Source organism: Rhipicephalus microplus, chromosome X (assembly GCF_043290135.1).
Source record: "Rhipicephalus microplus isolate Deutch F79 chromosome X, USDA_Rmic, whole genome shotgun sequence".
NCBI lineage: Eukaryota > Metazoa > Arthropoda > Arachnida > Ixodida > Ixodidae > Rhipicephalus > Rhipicephalus microplus.
The window spans coordinates 6,899,307-6,919,347 of NC_134710.1; the positions used below are offsets into that span (position 1 = coordinate 6,899,307).

The following is a 20,041-nucleotide window of genomic DNA, read 5'->3' on the forward strand; positions in this document are numbered from 1 at the left end:
CGTGCTAGGCTCCCTTTCCACGCCCCCTATCAGTATGTCACCTACCGTCGAACGCAGCGCTAGCTATACCGGAAACGCGTATTCGCGGTATTCACTGGAATATCGATTTTCCACATGCTGTGCAGAACAACAACAGAGCGATGTATTCACGCAAAGCGCTCATGTGCGGTACTTTCACTCTAATAGCAGGAGCTACGATGGCGTGCTTCGAATGGTGTGTCGTCGGCTATCATTTTGAAATAATTGTGACTGATGAGTTATTCAGATAGACTGCCCTCGATACCGAAGCATGAATCCGCGGCTGCCGAAAAGTGCATCCCGTAAAAGAGTGAACGGTGGGAAATATTCTTGTTCACTGGGAAAGCAGTCAGGCCTTTCAAATATGCATGCGCCTTGGGTGTAGTGCTGCTTTCGATCGCCGCTCATGTGGCAGAAAGGTCATAGAGAGGCTCTAGGCGACGCGCTTGTGTTATCCGCAAACATTTGTGGTCAACCGTACTTAGATATTATTGCATGTTAAAGAACACGACAGTGTAAAATTTTCCGCAGCGCCTCCACTTCTGCGGCCCTTGTTATAATCATATTGCTACACACACCCTTTGTATGTTGCATGTCGCTGGCCTACTGCACGTGTAGATAATGCCTTACGAAAACAGCACCAGAATATCTGAGAGCATTCGTGGTTATTTCAGGATTATCTGGTGGTCTTGAGCGTGCAGACGCGAACACCTGAGTTTATTCTCGAACAAACGCTGCCAGCAGTGATAACGCTTGAATATTCGGTGCCGAATGTATAAATGCCGACGCGTCTTGCCACGTCTCAGTTTATCGAGGGCCGACGCCCCGTTTGCCAATGTCAGTGCATGTTCCTGTATTTTTGCATTCGGTTCCTCAGTCACAAATCTAGCTGTATAAAGTTTCATCTCGGACACGCCGCTGGCTGCCTTTATCCACATCATGACTACGAGATAATATTGTGATTTTAGGACGTAAAAACAATTGTTTTGTTCACATTACGCACAATGCGAGCGTACTCTTCTTAATTTGTGAGCTTATGCGAACAGCAATGCTAGAAGGAGAAATCACTGATGTAAAAAAAGAAGCATTCAGCGGATGATGACATTGCTGAAGGTTGAGGAAATTTATTGTTGCTATCAGAGTAAAGCACACTCTGCTTGTATTTTTGGTTAGCGTTCGGGGCGTAAGTTACCCGATTAGTGAGTTTTTTTTTGCCAGACCAGCTGCCGATTTCTCTCACCCCTACGCGAAAATACATTAGATAGAGGCGTATATGAAAATAGTAGCTTTCTGTCCTCTACGTAGGCCTATATACAAAATGGGCCACGAAAATATCGCCACCAGCGTTGTTGTGCCTGCGCACTTTGTACAGTATTCAAAAACCGTATTTTATGGGATGATAAAACTGCATACTGGTATTTTCATTACATTTCACTTTCATTTCTTAAAAGCCCCATTGAAGGGGTACTACATAGGGAATGGGTATATACACGAAAAACAAAAGCCATGTTTTTATACAATGTGAAGTGATCTGTTAAAGTGGTCAAAGATATCGAAGGAATACCATTTTAAAATAATTGTGACTGATGAGTTATGCAAATAGACTGTTCTCGATGCCGAAGCATGAATCCGCGGTTGCCGATGAGCGCATCATGCAAAAGAGTGAATGGTGGGAAATATTCTTGTTCATTGGGAAAGCAGTCAGGCGCTTAAAATATACATGCGTCTTGAGCATAGTGCTATGATGGCTGTGATGTCATTGGAAAGGCCGTTCCAGTCTGTTGCTTCACGAAAAAGAATGGAGACGAAAAAGTGACGGTGTGGGCACGTGGGCGAGCAACTTGTTGCGAGACCAGTGCGAGGGAAAATGGAGGAGAATGTACGGTGGCTTGTCGAGGGAGCTGTAAAAAAAAAAAATTGTGAAGAAGACAAAGTGCGGCGACGAGATGCGAGTAATGATAATTTCGATTCTGTTTTCAGTGCCGATATGCTGACGTCATATGAGTACTTGGAATGAATAAACCTTGTAGCTTGATTTTGAAGCGACTCGAGTGGATTGATCAGATATTGTGATGAGGGTTCCAAATGGGGTATGCATATTCAAATTTAGACCTGTTGAAAGACTGATAGGCGAGCAGTTTTACATCTTGAGCGGCATGGTACACAAGGAGTTTTAACAACCCGAGTGCTTCATTGGCAGATGAAATGATGTTCGTAATGTGAGTCGCCCCGGTTAAATCACTGCAATCACTCCAAGATATTTGTAGGAAGGAACTAGTTTAACGTTAGGAAAAGCAATTCGGTAAGAAAAAATGAGTGAATTCTTACGGCGGTGGAGAGAGACAGTTATGCATGTATTAGGGTTTAGTTCCATTAGCCATACACCATTCTCGCACACTTCACAAGTCAGCTTGGAGAGATGCGTTATCGGAAACGTTAGTAATAGTACGATAAATTTTGCAATTCTCTGCGAACATACGAATATTAGACGAGACATGCAATGGTAAATCAATAATGTGAATTAAGAACAACAGTGGACCAAGTACAGCCCCTTGAGGAACACCTTAAGTTATGTGGTAGCACTGAATATTATTATTATTATTTATTATTTAAGACATACTGCAGTACATACTGCAGTATGCTTACATACTGCAGTATGCTTATTATCGAAGACGGATTCTAAGTGATTAATTAAGAAATGTTTAACCCTTGCTAAAATACTAGGATTTAGATGCAACGCATGAAGTTTTAGTAGTAGACGATCATGAGGAATTTCGTCGAAGGCTCTTGAATAATCTAAAAAGAGGGCGTCAGTCCGTAAGTTAGAATCCAGCGTTACATGTAGGTAATGAACAAATACGGCTAGCAGCGTTTCGCGCGAAAATCCTTTCCTGAAGCCATGCTGTGATGGATGAAAAAAGTGGTTAGAATGAAGAAAGTTCATGTTTTGTTTATATATATTATGTTCAAGCATTTTGCATGGCACAATGGTTAATGAGATGGTGCGATAATTTAATGGGGACCTTTTTATTAGCAGATTTGTAAACTGGAACAACATTTTCCTGTCTTCTGGCGTCTCTCATAATCATATAGTGGTTTTGGGACGTTAAACCCCACATATCAAATCAAACATTTTCCTGTTTTCAGTCAACACGTAGCATGCCTGTTGAAAGTGACCGTGAAAACGATAAACATAGATAATCTGCACAAATATGTTTCGCGTTTTTGAGAACTTTTGATCTAATATTGCTACATGCATGCATATTGCTACATGTATGCAAATCAAGCGGAGACAACCCTTCGTCTTCCTCGTCAGACGCACACGCGCGCCACCTTCTAGAATATCAATATGCATGCATGTAGCAATATCATCCACACCAGCCCATGACCAGAGTTATATATTGTCTGTTAAGGATAAAATACCGGATGCAAAAATGTAATTGGTGGCATGGTACATTCAAAAGTGGCATGGGGAACAGATAATGACACTTCAGTTTCATGAATAAACACTGATGCACAGGCGGTGTTGAAGACATGGCCGCATTCAGCGTCTGTTAGGGCATCACCTGACACGTTTTATAAGGTAACAGAGCGCGTGTCATGAGAGTTTATATTGCCAGAATTTTTTCGGGTTGTTCTCAAGCATGTTGGGCAAGTCATGGTGAAAGAATGAGTGTTTATAATGACGGATCGTTTCCAGGTGAACGCTTTCAGCGTCTTTGTACGCATTCCATGCATCAGGTGTGTTACGGGACTTGGCTGCGCGTAAGCGCCGTTTCTTTTTATTTTATGATCGCTTCAGTGTTTTACCGAACCCGGATTTGGCTGAATTAGTAGAGATTGTAATTAGAGAAATGTATTTCTCTACTAAATTATTTAGGTCATCTTAAAAATGTGCCAGTTTTCGTCTACAGTACGAGAAGAAAAGGTGCTTTCAAATTTGGGATAAAACTGCCTTAAGTCATGGTTACTTTCCCTTATCATATAAACGAATAGTTTTTTAACAGTTGGGGTCAAGAGAGGTTTTACCACAAAGTGTACCTGAATAACCTTGTGGTCACTGATTTCGGGAAGGTACGTAATGGATGAGATGCCTTCGGGGCAATCTGTTACGACAAGCTCTAGAATATTTTGGCAGTTACTGATAACACGAATTGGTTGTGTGACCACTTAGGATAAATTAAAGTTTAGGCGCACCTCAAGAAACTCGTTCAATATCTTTGATGTAGCCACTTGAGCGTCCATGTTTGACCAAACGATTTTAGGAGAATTGGTCTCCAAACAAAATAACATGCATATTAGGGTGATTGGTTGTTATATCATTAAGAACGTTGCTCAGCTTGAAAGAGAAGTCTGGAGCACTTTGAGGGGGCCTGTAGCAAACGCCTAGTAAAATCGAATGAGGTGAGGCATGACAGTTGAGCCATTTGATTTCTAGATCAGATACAAAGTTCACAAATGTACAGGATATGTTTTGACTGACGGAAACAAGTACCCCTCCACCCCCCCCCCCCCCCCTCGTGCCCCTGCGATTGTTTCAAGAAAGTTTAAAGTTTGGTAGTTCAGCGAGGACTTTACTGTCTGTTACGTCTCCTGTAAGCGATGTTTTAGTTAATATTAAAAAATTGCTGTGAGATGACGAAACCAGATTAGAAATGATGTCACATTTTGGAAGAAAACAGCGCTTGTTAGTGAAGATAGCTGAAAGCGACTAGTTTGATTACGGAGAATGCCTTGGGTGGGCAAGCACATGTTGATGACTGGGTAATTGCAATGATATTTCTTCAACAGATTCTGTTGAATGGTCAAACACGTATCGTTTAGTTCCAGTGTGCAATATTTTGAAGCGCAGATAATAGGACAAAGATATTGATTTGGCGAAAGCGATAAGGTGGTGGCGAGCAAGTCTGATGGACTGCGAGAAATCCTCACCGACGCTGTATTGGCTTCCTTTAAATTTAGGACCATTGCGAAGGAAGGATTCTTTGGTTTTGAAAGAGTTGAATTTTACAATGAGTGGCCGAGCATGGCGCTCTGAATGGCGTCCAAGACGATGTGCACGTTCAATGTGATTGCGATTACCGATGACGTTCAAATGCTCTTTGCGGTGGCGAATGACAATTTGGCGTAACCTGTTTTCGGCATCTTACATTTTTGAAGCAAGGCGATCGAGCTGGCCTGCCATTTGACCAGTGCCTGATCTTGCTGTATTTAAGTTAGTTGGTAAAGTTGAGATGGCTTTGTAACGCTCTTCTAAATCTGTCATGTGCTTACATAGGTTAGATAGGGTTGGTCTGTTGCTTGTAACTTGCATTTTAAGCCTAACACTTCGGTGATCAGCTTTGACGGGCCAGAAGTTAGCTTTCCTAACTTCGTGATTACGTCCTTGAAGTAGGCATGGCCAGGGCTAATTTCTATATCACCCGACAAAAGCAACAAAACTTTAAGGAGATTAATGCATTCAACAACAATTGTAGCGCAGCCCCGGGGGCTCGGCAGCTGTATTAGAAAGTAGTTGCTTGATTTCTTCCCGAAGAAATGATCCGGTCCACTAATCTGCATGGCGAAGCACAGCGGAATATTGGTCTGCGCTGAAGCGCAGCCACCGAGCCCACAGATCACGAGAGACGACAGGGGTGGTTTTATAGCTAACGTGGGCGACGATGTAGCCGCCAATGGCATTTTTCGTGGAAAATGCAGATCCAGAGTAGGTAGTGGCGGCGCTGTTGAACGCAATGAATCAGTTGTGACAGGTGGAGGCAAGGGGCATGCGCCGGACTGACTGCGGTAGATTCTTGGGGTGGAGGTGGCTTGAGGAAACGCCACGATTGCGGATAGAAGAATTCCCGTCAAGAAACCGTGAACCTGCATGGCGAAGAACAGTGGATTAGTAATCTGCGCTGAAGCACAGCCACCGTGAGCTCACCGTGTTTGCGACATCGTGTAAAGGCTTATTATTGAAGCTCGTGTGGTCAGATGACAACCCGCAAGCTGGTCGGCAAGCTCAACAGTGACTCCCATCAATAACTGAAATGACAAGCAGGAATCACTGTCAGAGAATTGTCTACAGAGCTGTTCTGTTCAGTAGCTAAAACAAACCCCCAAAACGTTCCTTAGTTGTAAAGTAATTTACTCTGGCAAAGAAGGGCAACACTTTTCAGAATCAAATAAAAACTTCATTAAATGAAATTCACTACGTTGAAAAAATTTTCAAGCTGACCTTTTTGAGCATGCGGTACTATAGTTCGGGGGTCTATAACAACAAATTTACAAATGTATTGAAGCATCTTAACATAATATTTGCAACTGTGGTATCAGGCCCCGCTATGGTGGTGTAGTGGGTAATGTACCCGGCTGCTGACCCGCGGGTCACGCGATCAAATCCCGGATGCACCGGATACTTTTTTGATGGAGGCGAAAATGCTTTAGGCCAGTGAGACCACATTTGGGTGCACGTTAAAGAACTACAAAAGGTCAGAATTTCCGGAGCCCTCTGCTACGGCATTTGTCATAATCGTATGGTTGTTTTTGGACGTTAAACCTCACTTATCAACCAAATCAACGTTCGTATCACATACAAGCTTCGCGGTAGTATTTCGTAATTGTTTGCATGAGTATTTTGTACCGTATCGTGATACCCTTTCAAAATATCTTTGCTCAGCCCTAAGTTCCTAAGATCTAAATTTCATTCAGAATGACTGCCTTTATTCAAAGAAGTCTTCCTAAAGGCGCCCTATCTTTAATCCATGACGGAGAAGCTATGAATAGGCAAGTATATTTTTTTTTATGGAGGCGGAAATGCTGTAGGCCCGTGTGCTCAGAATGGGGTGCACGTTAAAGAACACCAGGTGGGCAGAATTACCGGAGCTTTCCAGTACGGCGTCTCTCATAATCTTATGGTGGCTTTAGGACGTTAAATGCTACATTTATCAATCAATCGTATAATATTTTTTGTCATTTCTAATATCTCGCAGCGGGAGGACCAGCCATGGTGGCTCCGTATTACAACGTGTCGCTAATGCATTTAAGCCACCCTCGGCAGCCGGAACCAAGTTGCCCACCTCAAGATGTAAGTCGTGTTCATTGAAGTTTCACAGAGTACTGATGTTTGGCTGAGGTGTTTTGTTTGGGTACTATGTTGAAAGCACCAACCATTCATGAGCTCATGTTATATTTAGTTTCAATCTTGCCACTCTCAACTGAGAGCACAGTAGCTATAAGGTTTATGCAAAGCGCATTACTAAATGTTACTAGGTGATGGAGCTTCAAAACATAAAACCAGAAGCTTTCGAATCATGAGAGAATAAAACAATGCTCAAGAAGAATTATTGATTATGCCTGCTATCTCGACAACAATGGGGGCTCGTGATTTTTGATGGGCTAGCCACAGTGCCAAAATCGAGCGCTACATAGAAGATTGTGGATGAAAAACTGAGCTAAAAAAAAGGTGACCACAAAAGTGTGAAAGACATGTCAGAACTTTTTTGTTGCCATTACGAAAAGAAAAATACTAAAGGTAGGCCTACACAACCACCAAAATACCCGGTATCTATTCTAGCGGTGTCCAGTTCATGAACATGCTCAATTCGACCTCCCCGGATTGTCTGGAGCGTGCCACCTGTTTCCAGTCTTTTTTCCGCAACGTCATTTTCACTTAGAAGTGTGGTGGTTTGGGCTAGTTGGTATGACATGGCGATAGTTATAGTGCGAGAACAGACCGACGACACAGGGACAAGAAGGAGACGATCGCTGACTTCCACACTTGTCTCTTTCTTGTTATTTTGTCGTCATTCCGTTCTCGCACTATAACTATTGTCATGTCATTTTCACGCCACGCAGCTTTCACAACTCTAGACACAAAAGAGGGAAACGGAATGCGTTTGGTCGAAAGTAATGCTGCCCCTGGAGATCTTCTTTTGGACGCACATCTCCGACTCTAATCACGTGAGCCCTTGAATAAGATTTAACGCGGCCGCCCGCCTGACGCCCCTGAGAGGTCTTTACGCATTCCCTGCATCGCTCTTTGAACATTTCAACACGTTTATACGCATATTCAGGCTTGTCAAGTTTGTTTAAAGTCATGTTACTCTCCATTTCGTCCACTCAGTTTCTTTTAATGCTGGGATTGAGCTGGCTGCTTCGGTGTGCAGATGTGATAAAGTGCCCCATAACGTCACGACTCATCGTTTCTTTTTCGTAGCTGAACGCACTCTGGTGGATAAGACATGTGCACGAATTGGTCACCGCGAGAATAGCTACCACTTTATAAGTATCATAAATAAGCATTGCACGCATTTGGAACGTATTGACATTGTTTATTTTCATCTAGAATACAATTACAAAAGATTTAATGGCTGTTTATGCATCTTACTTTTGACTAAAACGAATGTTTACGTGCGGGTTTGCTAGTTGGCGCCGCCAAACGCAGCCTACGCGTCGAATTATGTGAACGCATGAACGAATACAACTTTCGTGGAGGTGCTGGTCAGGAAGACCAAGGCAATCGGAAAAGACGTCCGTCTGGAGACGCTCATTCGTTTTGAGGAGAAAATTCTGAAGTTGTATGCAAATTAAGCGTCCAAAGTGGGGGCTCCTCCGTCGGCTTCCTGTGGTCAAGTGCCACGCCTCGCCCTTGTTGCGCAGGACCAGTGGGCTTCATGCGCTCTGGAAGCGCGCGGAAAGCGAAGGACGTCTGCTACACCCTACAATTCTTTGCGTTAAGTTTACACACAAGGCACTGGAAGAAATGTGGATAAGTTTTAAGGTTACTCATATTTAACCGTTCTTTAGCGCTAGTGCAGCAAGAGAATGCGAAAACTTATGTATCTAACAGCATAAGTGTTGTTGGGCCAGAGGCATTGTCCTCGTCTGGGAGCGCTTATTTCCACGGGATATCCATTTTTAACCCATATTTAACTGTTGTTTAGTACTAGGACAGCAAGAGAACGCAAAAACAGATGTATCAAGTAGAATAAGCATTGTTGTGGCAGATGTATTGTCCTCGTGGGGAGCACTTCTTCTTACGGTAGATCAGCTAGTCGCCCTGATTACTGGTGAAGTGTCGCCTCCCAGCACCTCTTCTACGAAGACGTTGGTGAGGCACTTAGAGTACCGGTGAAATCTTCTCTTTCTCCACCAAGCACCGGTAACCGGCCTCAGACAATAGATTGGAACCTTATTTAAGGGCGTATCAGCCCCATGTTAGTAGGTTCCGCCCCAGCTGATGTCGTCGCGTGCTGGCTGGCTTTCTACCTACAATAATCTACTTTAGTAAACGTTGCTGTTTTACAAAGCGATTTTGGACGAATAGAGCTACTGTATATGCTCCCTACGGAAGCATAGTTGCTCATAGGTCTGCCATTATGTTCAGCGGAAGTACAGTGAAGCCACTCGTAGCGCACGTGCAGCAGAAAAATACGGCGTGATGTCCCGGCGCGTGCGGCGTGACGCAGACTTCTGCACGTCCGCTGAGCAAAATTGCACTGTTGCAGTGAGGCGGTACGTTGCTATAGGTTGCAAAAATGATTGAGGCCTGTGTGCGTAGATGTAGGTGCTTGTTAATGAACCCCAGGTGATCTAAATTTTCGCAGCCCTCCACAACGGCATCTCTTATATTGATGTGGTGGTTTTGGGACGTTAAGCTCAACAATTACGTAAATGAGGTGAAAATGAATAAAAGAGTAACTCATTCGTAATGACGCTGCAGCGCGGTTTTTACACCAGACGTACAATGCACAATGTTTCTGCAATAACAATTTTGTGATTACCTGGTTCATTTTGACCCCGCTAAATGGCGCCACCTATTCAATCTGTCAGGGGCTCACACGTTTGCGCCTTCGATGTTCTGGCCCACGGAGGAAGGAGAGGTAGGAGAGGCCCTGACGTCACTCGCTCTGAAGCCACAATGAAGCCGGAAGTCGGCCATATTGACTGGGCAAATTCTCCTCTCTTGTTTACATCCGAACGTAAAGCAGAAGGCACGACTCTCTCTCCGGCTCGGAATGCACGTGAGCTGCGCAGCGCGCGTGTCGTGACGATCCGAAACTAATGGAACGGGGCTCAACACTCTAGGCCAGCGCGACACCTTCGGCGAAATCATTTCGTTCCGGTATTAACAGCAAGTAACAGCTCACTGACAACGAAGCAAGTACAAGAGAACGCGCGCTAGATGCACTGACAACGGTGAGTGCTTTCACGTCATTAATTGAGCAACTGTACAGACAACCCGATCGGTCGTGCGTCTTCTACGGTTGCATTCCGCCACGCGGCCGACGCAGCGTCCGGCCACTGTGTCCGTGTTTCGCGTGAAACTCACCGGCGTCAGCGTTCTGCGACCGTGGTGACAATGAACACGGTGCAAGTGACACTTGAACACGGTTGCTGTTACGTTGAGATTACATGCAATGCTGGGGGTACGTATATGAAGCGGAACAGAAAAGGCGTTTTATTACGCGCATGAAAGTTGTTACTGTACACACACAACACGAAACAACGTATGTGCACATGGTCCCCACGGCGTCTTGCTGGGCTCAACAGCGTCGTCCGTTGTCACAAGCAGGAGCACTGCCCAACCGTCACTGACCTGCAAGGCGTTCGTCGTCGTTCTGCTTCGTCATAGTGCCCAACGCAATTTTGCTGAACACTAAATTTCATCCGCATCATCCGCCGCACGTCACATGGATATGCACTCGTTCTACGCACTGTTGAAACACCGTGATTGACAAAAGGATTTGTAAACGTTGCTAAGAGTACAGTAACTACCAGGAGAACACTGCGTAACTAATAACGCGGCGCAGAGCATGGACCTCGTCCGCCACGGCTCAGCACAAGACCTGCGGAGGCACACAAGCCGCCGCCAGCCACGGCCGCTCACTGCTAGACCAGCTCCACTTCGCAACACGTAACCATAGCAACGCCGTAATTGTGCGCAGTGAATATGGCCGCCATGATGTCATTTCCTCTACACTTTTCACGCAACTCGCCGGCTGAACATGCCCTCTTCTACCTTTCCTTCCTCCATGTTCTGGCCTTTCTAGCTTTGGCAATCTGGCTGAAAAAATGTAATCGCTACTGGGGCTCACAATTCAGCTTCTTTTGGCACGATTTCTGGAGTCTCCGCAATGCGGATATTACGAGTTTCTACGAACGAAGTTGGGTTTGCGAAATAGCGCCACAAACGTAAAGCCTACCTAGCGGGTGGTTTAAGTTGCGCAAAGGTTTGCGTTCTGTAACCTGCCCAAATTCTATCCGGTAGCTCGGTAACGCATATCGTATGCGTACAAGCTAGCAGCCCCTAATGACGGTCATGATGAGACTGAAGTCGGTGCGTGCAGAGAACGCCTGCAGGCGCCGTGCCATCGTTCACGTAAAGTTGGCTTCGCCACGTTAAATTCAGCATTTGGCGTCACTTTGCACCACGTGACAACGCTCACCGAATAGCGGCGCGAGCGGCGGAAGAAAAAAAGCATGCGCAACTCTGCTACCTTAATGTAGCGTGTACAGTATCTCTGTGGGCGAAGGCTGTTCAGCAACGTCTGTTCGGCTGCTCACCGCTCTCGACGACCGCTACCATCGTGACACAGCAAAGTCCCAACAGCGTGGCTTGTCAATTAACTTCATGAGATTCACAGCATGAGGTGCCAAGAACTTGTCAGGGGTACCGCTGCTATGGCGCTCACAACACGAATATAAACGTTTCGCCTTCCTACAACTAACAGCAATATTTCGCTCCTTTCTCGATGAACTGCACAAGATAAGCATGAACTCATTCATCACATTACCACTAAATAACGAATGGCTAATAGAGTATGAAAAAAAATCTGATTTTGTTTAAATTCATTCGCATGAAGAACCACATCGTTGCTAGCAACACTCAAATAATGAGGTGGTGGCCGCCTGTTTTTCGTGGCAAATGCGTACCCTGACCACGGCCAGCCGCTGCCACTGGTTCGCGCCATCTGGCTGTGCCCGTAGACAACATGGCTGCTGCAGCGTGGCCTTCGAAATGAACCGGCTGCGCACCGCTTCCGGCCATCCCATTCACATGGATGCGCATAATCCAAGAAAGCGGGATAAGTACTCTTGCCGCCGCCTCATGGCTCGCTTCTCCCGACGTAGACACGCACGGAGGGCGATAGTTTGGCAATCGCAAACTCTGTGCAACGCGTATCATACAATATTGCGGCATACATGTGCCGAATAAAGGCAAAATGTCGCTTACTGTTGCAATTGGCACATTGCCTTTTCGATTCTGACGCGTACTTAGGACTGCGGTAGAGGCATGTCGCCACAAGACTGCTCGCTGATGTCATACGTTACGTTTTGTGACGCACTGGTAATTTCTCTCGGAGGCGATTTGTAGCGAAACACACAAACAAACAGAATAGACACGTACGCTGCTGTAGGATGGATCGCGTATTTTGCTGTGGCTGTTTCTTTTTCTGCAAACCATTCAGAGTTCATGCCAATTCTGCTATTTTTTGCTCTACAGACGGTCCCTGGTGCCCGATTCGTTACAATCGTAATTTTTTTTATTTGTGTAGTCGTACACTGTTATAAAAAGAACGCGATTTTCGTTAGCAGATTCGCACTGTGGTCTATGCAATTATTGTGCGTATGTGTAAATCTTGAAAACATTTTTTAATATGGAGATCAAATAGTTCTGTCAGTTTTCTTGTGCATCGTTAATTGGTATCTGGAATTTACTTTACCACTTCTACAATTCCCATCTATCATCTCCTATCTGTAGACAAAGTGTCCAAAGGCGAGTCCTTCAGTTTTTCTATTTTTTGTGGATAACATTGTTTTTACCAGTCAAGTGCGGGTTCCTGCCGGCGTGCGGTGGAGATGGAGTCGCACACACGTCCGCCAGACCCCACGAATCCCGTGGAAGCCACCTCCAGGAAGCGCAACGGCGCAAACAGCGACACTGACAGTGACGATACCATTAACTATTGTGTCAGCAGTGAAGAGTCCGGTGACGACACCTTCGAGCTGGTAAGGAGCCGCAAGGCTAAGAGACGTTTATTGAACACGCCATCCGATTGGAGTGCATCTACTATAACACCTTCGCGTAGTATCGAGGCATTCATCATCCTATTCATACCAGTTCTCGCCAGGGACATTATGAGGCCCCTCGACAGGCAAGCCGTGTCTGCACAGCTGGAGGCACTGGTGCCCAACGATATCACAGACATCAGAGTGAACACGTGCAAGAATGTTCTAGCCATTGACGTCAACCACGTGGCTGCGCTGGACATAATGCGCAAGGTCACAGAGCTCAATGGCAAGGCAGTTTGCTCTCACATACCGCTCGGCAAAGAAGTCATCACTGGAGTAATCTATGATGTTGACGAGACCATTGTCAACACAGACTTGCCACTTTTAATCAAGCTCGCTACAGAAGACACCATCATCACAAGTATTTTTCGTCTCGGCACGTCACGTTGCGTGACGTCCGTATTCAAGGGTGAAAGCCTCCCATCACACGTGAAGGTGGTACACTTTCGGCACGCTGTCCATCCGTTCGTACCAAGGTTACTTCAGTGCAGGAAATGTACGAAGTTTGGTCACGTGAGCAGCGTGTGCAAGAACACCACCGTTTGGGCCCGATGCACTGAACCTCACGCCACTAACACATGTCAATCCAATACTCGGAAATGTTCTAGTTGTGATGGGCCTCATGATGCATCTTCGAAGGACTGTCCAATTATTCGAAGGTATAAATGGCAGTGCTGAAGAAAATGGTTCGAGATCACTCGTCTCCCCGAGAAGCGGCCGTATCTATTAGGCGACGACGATCGCGTCATCGACGGCGCTCCAAGAGATCCAAGACACCATTGCCTCGTGAACCGTGCTCAAAGTCGCCTCCTTTCTGTCTCCCAGAACAAGCGCAGTCGGGTCGAAGCATAAAGAAGCCGCCAACAGCGACACAGCTGACGCCTGGCCGGAACTCCCTCGACTACACGCCACTAGAGAGCTCCATCAAACTTCAGCAGTGAAGCACTCCTCGTTCGAATTCTCTAAACCAACAGAGGCGAATAAACAATTAGTCACCATGGTCAGCTCCCTCGTGAGTACCATTCGTGTGTTCATGGAGAGGGTGCAAACACCAATAGAACAAAGTGTGCTGCAGCTGCTGGATACCATAAGCCCGGCTCAAGCAAGCCTTCAGAAGTCGATTGCTTAACAAGATTAACAGCAGAACCATGGCTTCTCAGCGGCTACAACTATCGTTTGCAGAGAATATTCGAAACGCCTTCATATTTCAATGGAATGCGAGAGGCCCGAGGTCCCGGATATCAAATTTCCGGCAGTTAGTGTTTAAAAACCACTTCCCGATAATGTTAATCTGTGAGCTGAACTCATCGAGTCTTTCGCTTTAACCACGAATGGAAGGAGCAGCGAAGCTATTGTTTAAATTCGCAAGGACCTTACTAATTTCGCCTATGCTATATCACCAGATGACGAGAAACAGTACGTGTGCATTACTCTAAAGAAGAAGCGGTTGTCTTTTACACTAATTGGCGTATATATATATATATATATATATATATATATATATATATATATATATATATATATATATATATATATATATATATAGATATATATATAAATATCCCCTGCAAGTCCATTCAATTGTAAAAGATTAACAGACTATATGGCAGCTATTCCAGGCCCTTGCATTATAACAGGTGATTTCAATGCGCATCATATGATATGGGGAAGGTTGAGGATAAACTCGAAGGGGCGTTCACTGGTATCAATTGTGTCAGATCACAACCTGCACCTTCTGAGTGATGGTAGCCCGACATACCTGCGAGGAATGACGTACAGCAGCTGCCTCGACCTGTCACTGGTGTCGTGTTGCCTAAATTCAAAAGTGCGGTGGTTTACAGATATCGAAACCCATGGTAGTTATCACATTCCGACTTATGTCAGCATTCATGGCCAAGAGACTTCGTCCTCGCCTGTCAATCGGTATACAGAATGGACACTTTATGAAGATCAAGTGGAGGACACGTGCAGAAATGATTCCTCGTGTGGGTCGGAAGAAGTAATTGCAGATGCAATAAAAAATTTTACGCGCCGCTTCACATGCTCATAGAAGCGCACGGAGCTTGACATCGAATTGGAAAGGATTAGGGCGTTACGTAGACGTGCTGAGAGAAAATTAGCACTTCGTCGCGAGTCGTACGAACAACAGGAGTGGGATATCAGAGAAATGCTGCACCACGTGACCAAACAAGGACACAAGGTTGTGTTCCAGTGGATACCAAGACATTGTGGTATCTGCGGCAACGAACTCGCCGATTAAGCGGACAAAAATGCACACTTACAAACACTGTTTCCGTACCATTATCTAGGATTCGCTCGGCTAGATACCTAAGTAAGATGGCGCAGAACATGACACTTCAGAAATGGAAGCCATTGCAGTTCGCACATAATCGACTATATTGTCGCAGTGTATACGTAGACACGTGTATATACGCAGAAGAGAAGAATGGTGGAGGTGTTTATATTCTCTCGACCCACCTTTGCGACTGCTGCTACCCTCTGGTTTTTCTAGGGAGGAAGGTACAGTGTTGTGTCGTCTGCGTCTGGGCGTATACCTTTCACCAATGCCTGCTCATATAATATTGGGATGGCCAACAGCTCGGAGTTCAATGACGGCGTTGTCGATGAGACTATTGAACACGTCTTATGTTACTGCCCGGCATACACAAACGAGAGGTTTCACCCGTTCAGTGTTTTAAATCAACTAGACAGAAGTGATTTCACTGTCTAGAAAGTGTTGGGACCATGGCACGGCCCATCCCAATTCGAAAAGGCAACGAAAACACTGTTGCGTTTTTTTCAAAGACACCGGCCTGCTTCATCGTTTGTGGCGTGAAACTGTTACGCGTCGGCCCAGCCAGTGACCTTTTTTCTCCTCCTCTATAACTTTACTTCCCACTTACTCCTTCTCCAGTGCAGGGTAGCCTACTAGGGGGTCAGCCTTGGTTAACACCCTGCCTTTCTCTTTATGTTCTCTCTCTCTCTCTCTCTCCTATCTGTCATTTGCGTTGCCACTTCAACATATAACGAAGGAAGGTATGTGGTGACCTTAGTACGGTGTTCTAGGTGCAGTCGTGATAAACAGCTGGCAATGAGTAAGGCTTTTGACATTATGTGTGGGAGTGAGGTGAACGTAATAACCTCTTTAGTTGAGGTTCTGGGCAAGCAAGAAAGGGGTTTGATGCATCAAAGCCACAACCGGGATGGGGTAGAGGGGGCAGAGAAACTTTCTTGAGGATAAATGGCACTTTATTTGCAAATACAAGAGCCGGAGCCTTGATTTTCAGCATTTTCACCTCTCCACAAAAGGAAACATGTGACCTCCTTAAACTGTGGCGACTTATTAAATAATACCACTTAGCGTTCTTCAACGTGCGCCAGAACATAGCTACATAAGCCTTTAGCTGTCAACTCCATGTGAACGCGGCCACGAAAAAAAAGAAAGAAAAAAATGAACAGAAAGGAAGAGGGGCAGATCACGCGACGTTCTTCCCCGTGCACCTAAATGTATGTACCATAGAGAGGCGTTGAGGTAGTGACCTCTTTCTCTGCAGCGCGCGCCACAAGCCTCGAAGCCGCAGAGGGTACGTTCTTCAGGTGATTAACAGCGAGCCACTAGTACACACCATGACTGTCCTCAGAACGTAGCAACTGTAGCGCGTTTTCGCCGACAGTAGTGAGATAGTGCGAGGGGCGTGTGTTGGACGCGCTTGTTGTATATGTCACCGCCCCGCACCACCCCGCGCGTTGGTATATGCGCGCGCTCCTGCCCATGGTGTGGTGAAAGCGCGTGTAGACGTTTTCTGGCGTAGTCGCTCACTCGCGCGCACACTTTTCTCGCGTTTGGGGCGTTTTGTACCTCTTGTGCTTCCGCCTCAAGTTGGCTTCGGTGTGCAAGTGGCCAAAGAGTGCACGAAGGTCACTTCGGTCACTGCCACGGCCGCGTTTGCGAAAGAAGCACGCTGCTCACACGCGGAGTAAGAATTGTTAGAGTTGTTCATGCTTGTCCTAAGTATACTTGTAGGTTCGTTTTTGTGTATTTCTTTCTGTATGAACTGTGTGCTTTAAAGTAGTGCATATTGAGTACTACTGTTTCTTACCTGCTTTCGAATCACATCTTTCCGCGGGATTCACGATCATGACTCAGAATGGCTGAATCGCTGTCATAAGCATTAGTCGTTGGAATGTCGATGTGCCGTTAATCGTCAATGTGAGTACAGCCACGTCAAACGGTGGTGTGACTGCCTAACACCTATATATATTGGACAACCTCTCATATATCAATGCAAAATAAACAACCAACTACTCATGTGAAGGCATGCTTTACATCTATGTTATACCAACTCTTATGACGCAATAATCAGCTATGTTTTTGTGTACTATTCGCAGGCCTTTTGTAATTAAGCTGGCTTAATGGCGACGCTTTTGAGCATTCGTTTAATTTATACATACGTTTCAAACTGTGAATACCTCAATACGACGTTTTCAAGATGTGTGTTATTTGTACAATAATAATTGGCCTGTCTAGGTAACGTTTTCTGTAAACGCCTTTTCCTCTCAAAGGCCTTCAGTGCGGAACAATAATTTTGGCAGCCCCAGTATATTTTTTGCTTACGTATGCTTCATTTCAATTTTTTGCAGAATTACCCGGCCATCACCCAAGAAAGTCCTTCTATCAAAGTGGAGCCGAAGTACTACAGACGAAACTAGCACGTCCAGATCCCAGTCGTCTAGCTTTCACTCTAAATGACGACAGCGTGATCGAAACAAGGAAAATATAGCCCAAAAATTGATTACTGAAAATGCAAAGCGCGTGGTTGGGGCCTCAGAAGTATGGAAATCTCTACTCGATCACAAATTTCGTCTTTTAGCCCACATGTGGCATGAATGGCTCGTAAATAAAAACATTGCGTTTCGGCAATTTCGAGCTGCTTGAATGGAGAGAAACAAAGAGCGTGACCCAAGAAGGCAAGCGCTGGCTAAATTGCTCAACTGTTGTGCAACCTTTACCGCATAATGTAGGAACACTGAATTCTACTAAGGTTACCTCATATGCAGAAAACTGACGTAATGTTGAAAAGTACAACGCTCTGCGTAAGCAGATCAAGCTTTCACCTACATCGGCATTTAGTTGGCGTGTCTTACACCATTTCATTTTATTTTTACTTCCTGAAGGACCCCACTGGGGGGTATTACATAAGGGGTGGATGGACAGGAAAAGAGAACATTTGAACACGTTAATTTTCGCAGCACAGGTGATTTGTAACATTTGTCGCGAAGGGTGATGGGCACACCACGTGCCGAATTGCTTTAATTTTTTTGAATATCGTGCGAAGTCAATTGTTGCGTGGTGCCATGAAAAAAAGTAAAAGACAAAAAAATTCCAGGCTTCGTTTGGTGTGTCACCCTTCGTCGCTGGCGGCGACAAATACCGGTGACTTGTATTCACGTGGCCTGTCATTCTCCAATTCAATGGTAACGACTCTTTTTACGCCTCAGAAAAAGAAAATGATATCCGAGAGCCCCTAAATATAGAAAAGGCAATCAAACGTATTGACTTATTTGCATTCTAGCACGAAAGTGTTTTTTACCAGGGCAGTGCCTCTTCTATATTTTCAGTGCCCGGGCGAAGGAGCAGATTTCAATGGGAAGCGGACGCTGGTGTTAGTGTGGCGTCTCGCCGCCAGGCGCCACAACTGGAGTAGATATGCTAGGGTGTCTTGATGCCCGCGCGCTCCGCTGAGGGTGAGGACAGCCGCGTCGTCTGCTACGACGGCCGCCATTACGGCTCCTGCCGTAGTGGGGCAGCATGCGAAGCGCATTACCGCTTGCGGTGCTCTCGTATGGTAGGAAAGAAGTACTCGTTGGCGAGCTTTTTTTTTTTTTGGTGCAACTTGGACACCTCTTAGTGCTGTTGTTGCCTAATTGTTAAATGGAACAACGCACGTCATACAAACTGGTGGCCTGTGCTTGTACAATGCGCCAGGGGCTGACATAGACTGAATGAAATGATCCACGAACTCCCACACCAGAAAGATTCGCGTTAAACCGTTGTCGTCGTTAAGACGGAGGGGCGCATGAACTTTTATTACTACGCTTGCTGAAAGGAATGCAATATTTGGGTCTTTGTGAATCAGCCGAATAGCAAAGGCAGGAATCGCTGTACTTTATATACTTGCGTGTGTGTGTATATATAACACACACACACACACGCACACGCACACACACACACACATTATCTGACATTCGGTACCACCTTCCCCTGCCTCACCATTTCATGCACTGTGCAGGCAGCAAACCCGAGAGTAACATGCTTTACCAGTGTACCTTTATGAAACGACACCCACGATTTCAGTGAACAGGCCATTTATTTGTGCGCCTTAATGCTGCGTTGTCCCACTAGTGAAAATCAAAGTCAGATACAAGACAAACCAAATGCAGTACGAAATGAAATGTTTAAAAATAAAAAATGCAAGAGTCAAAAGCGTGCCCACGTGAGCCGAAACCTTTTAAGCATACAGCTTATCTTGGCGTGTCCATTTCTCATGAGAGGTTGACGCCGGCACATGTTTTGCTTGCATGTCCATTGCAACTCCCGACTGGAACCTGCCGAAGGTGAATGCGCAGCCTTATTCTTGCATACCTCTCTGTGAGCAGTCGGTATATACTGTCCTCGTGCTCCGCGCATACACACAAGCTGCGGCGGTGCACCTTGTTTAGGTATGCGGTGAGTGAACGAAGCGGCGACTTCATCGTGACTACTTTGTCCGTGCACCAAGAGTTTATGGCAGCAAAATGCTCCTCATAGTCTATCAAGGCTTTCATAACTCCCTTGCTGGGGTAGATGAGGTTGCCTCCATCTGAAACGTACTCTTTCAGTGCTGTCAGCGAAGCATGCTCGTCGTTGGCAGTTCCAAGGAGAGCATCTTTGCATTTTGCGCACTTCACAGATGTCAAAATTCCC

At 45.6% G+C, this 20,041-nt stretch overlaps 1 protein-coding gene across 2 annotated transcripts in view; it reads left to right on the forward strand.

Moving 5' to 3' along the window:
- LOC142777401 (uncharacterized) overlaps positions 1-17,998 on the forward strand; it is a 110,526-nt gene extending 92,528 nt beyond the window's left edge. Inside the window, exons 4-5 of one of the 2 annotated variants that reach the window (XM_075881752.1) lie at positions 6,993-7,087; positions 17,719-17,998. In XM_075881752.1, coding sequence (XP_075737867.1) covers positions 6,993-7,087; positions 17,719-17,787 — 164 coding nt within the window. In that variant the 3' untranslated portion in view covers positions 17,788-17,998. The remainder of the gene's footprint in view (positions 1-6,992; positions 7,088-17,718) is intronic. The other variant, XM_075881753.1, reaches the window with a different exon arrangement.
- Positions 17,999-20,041: the final 2,043 nt, after the last annotated feature.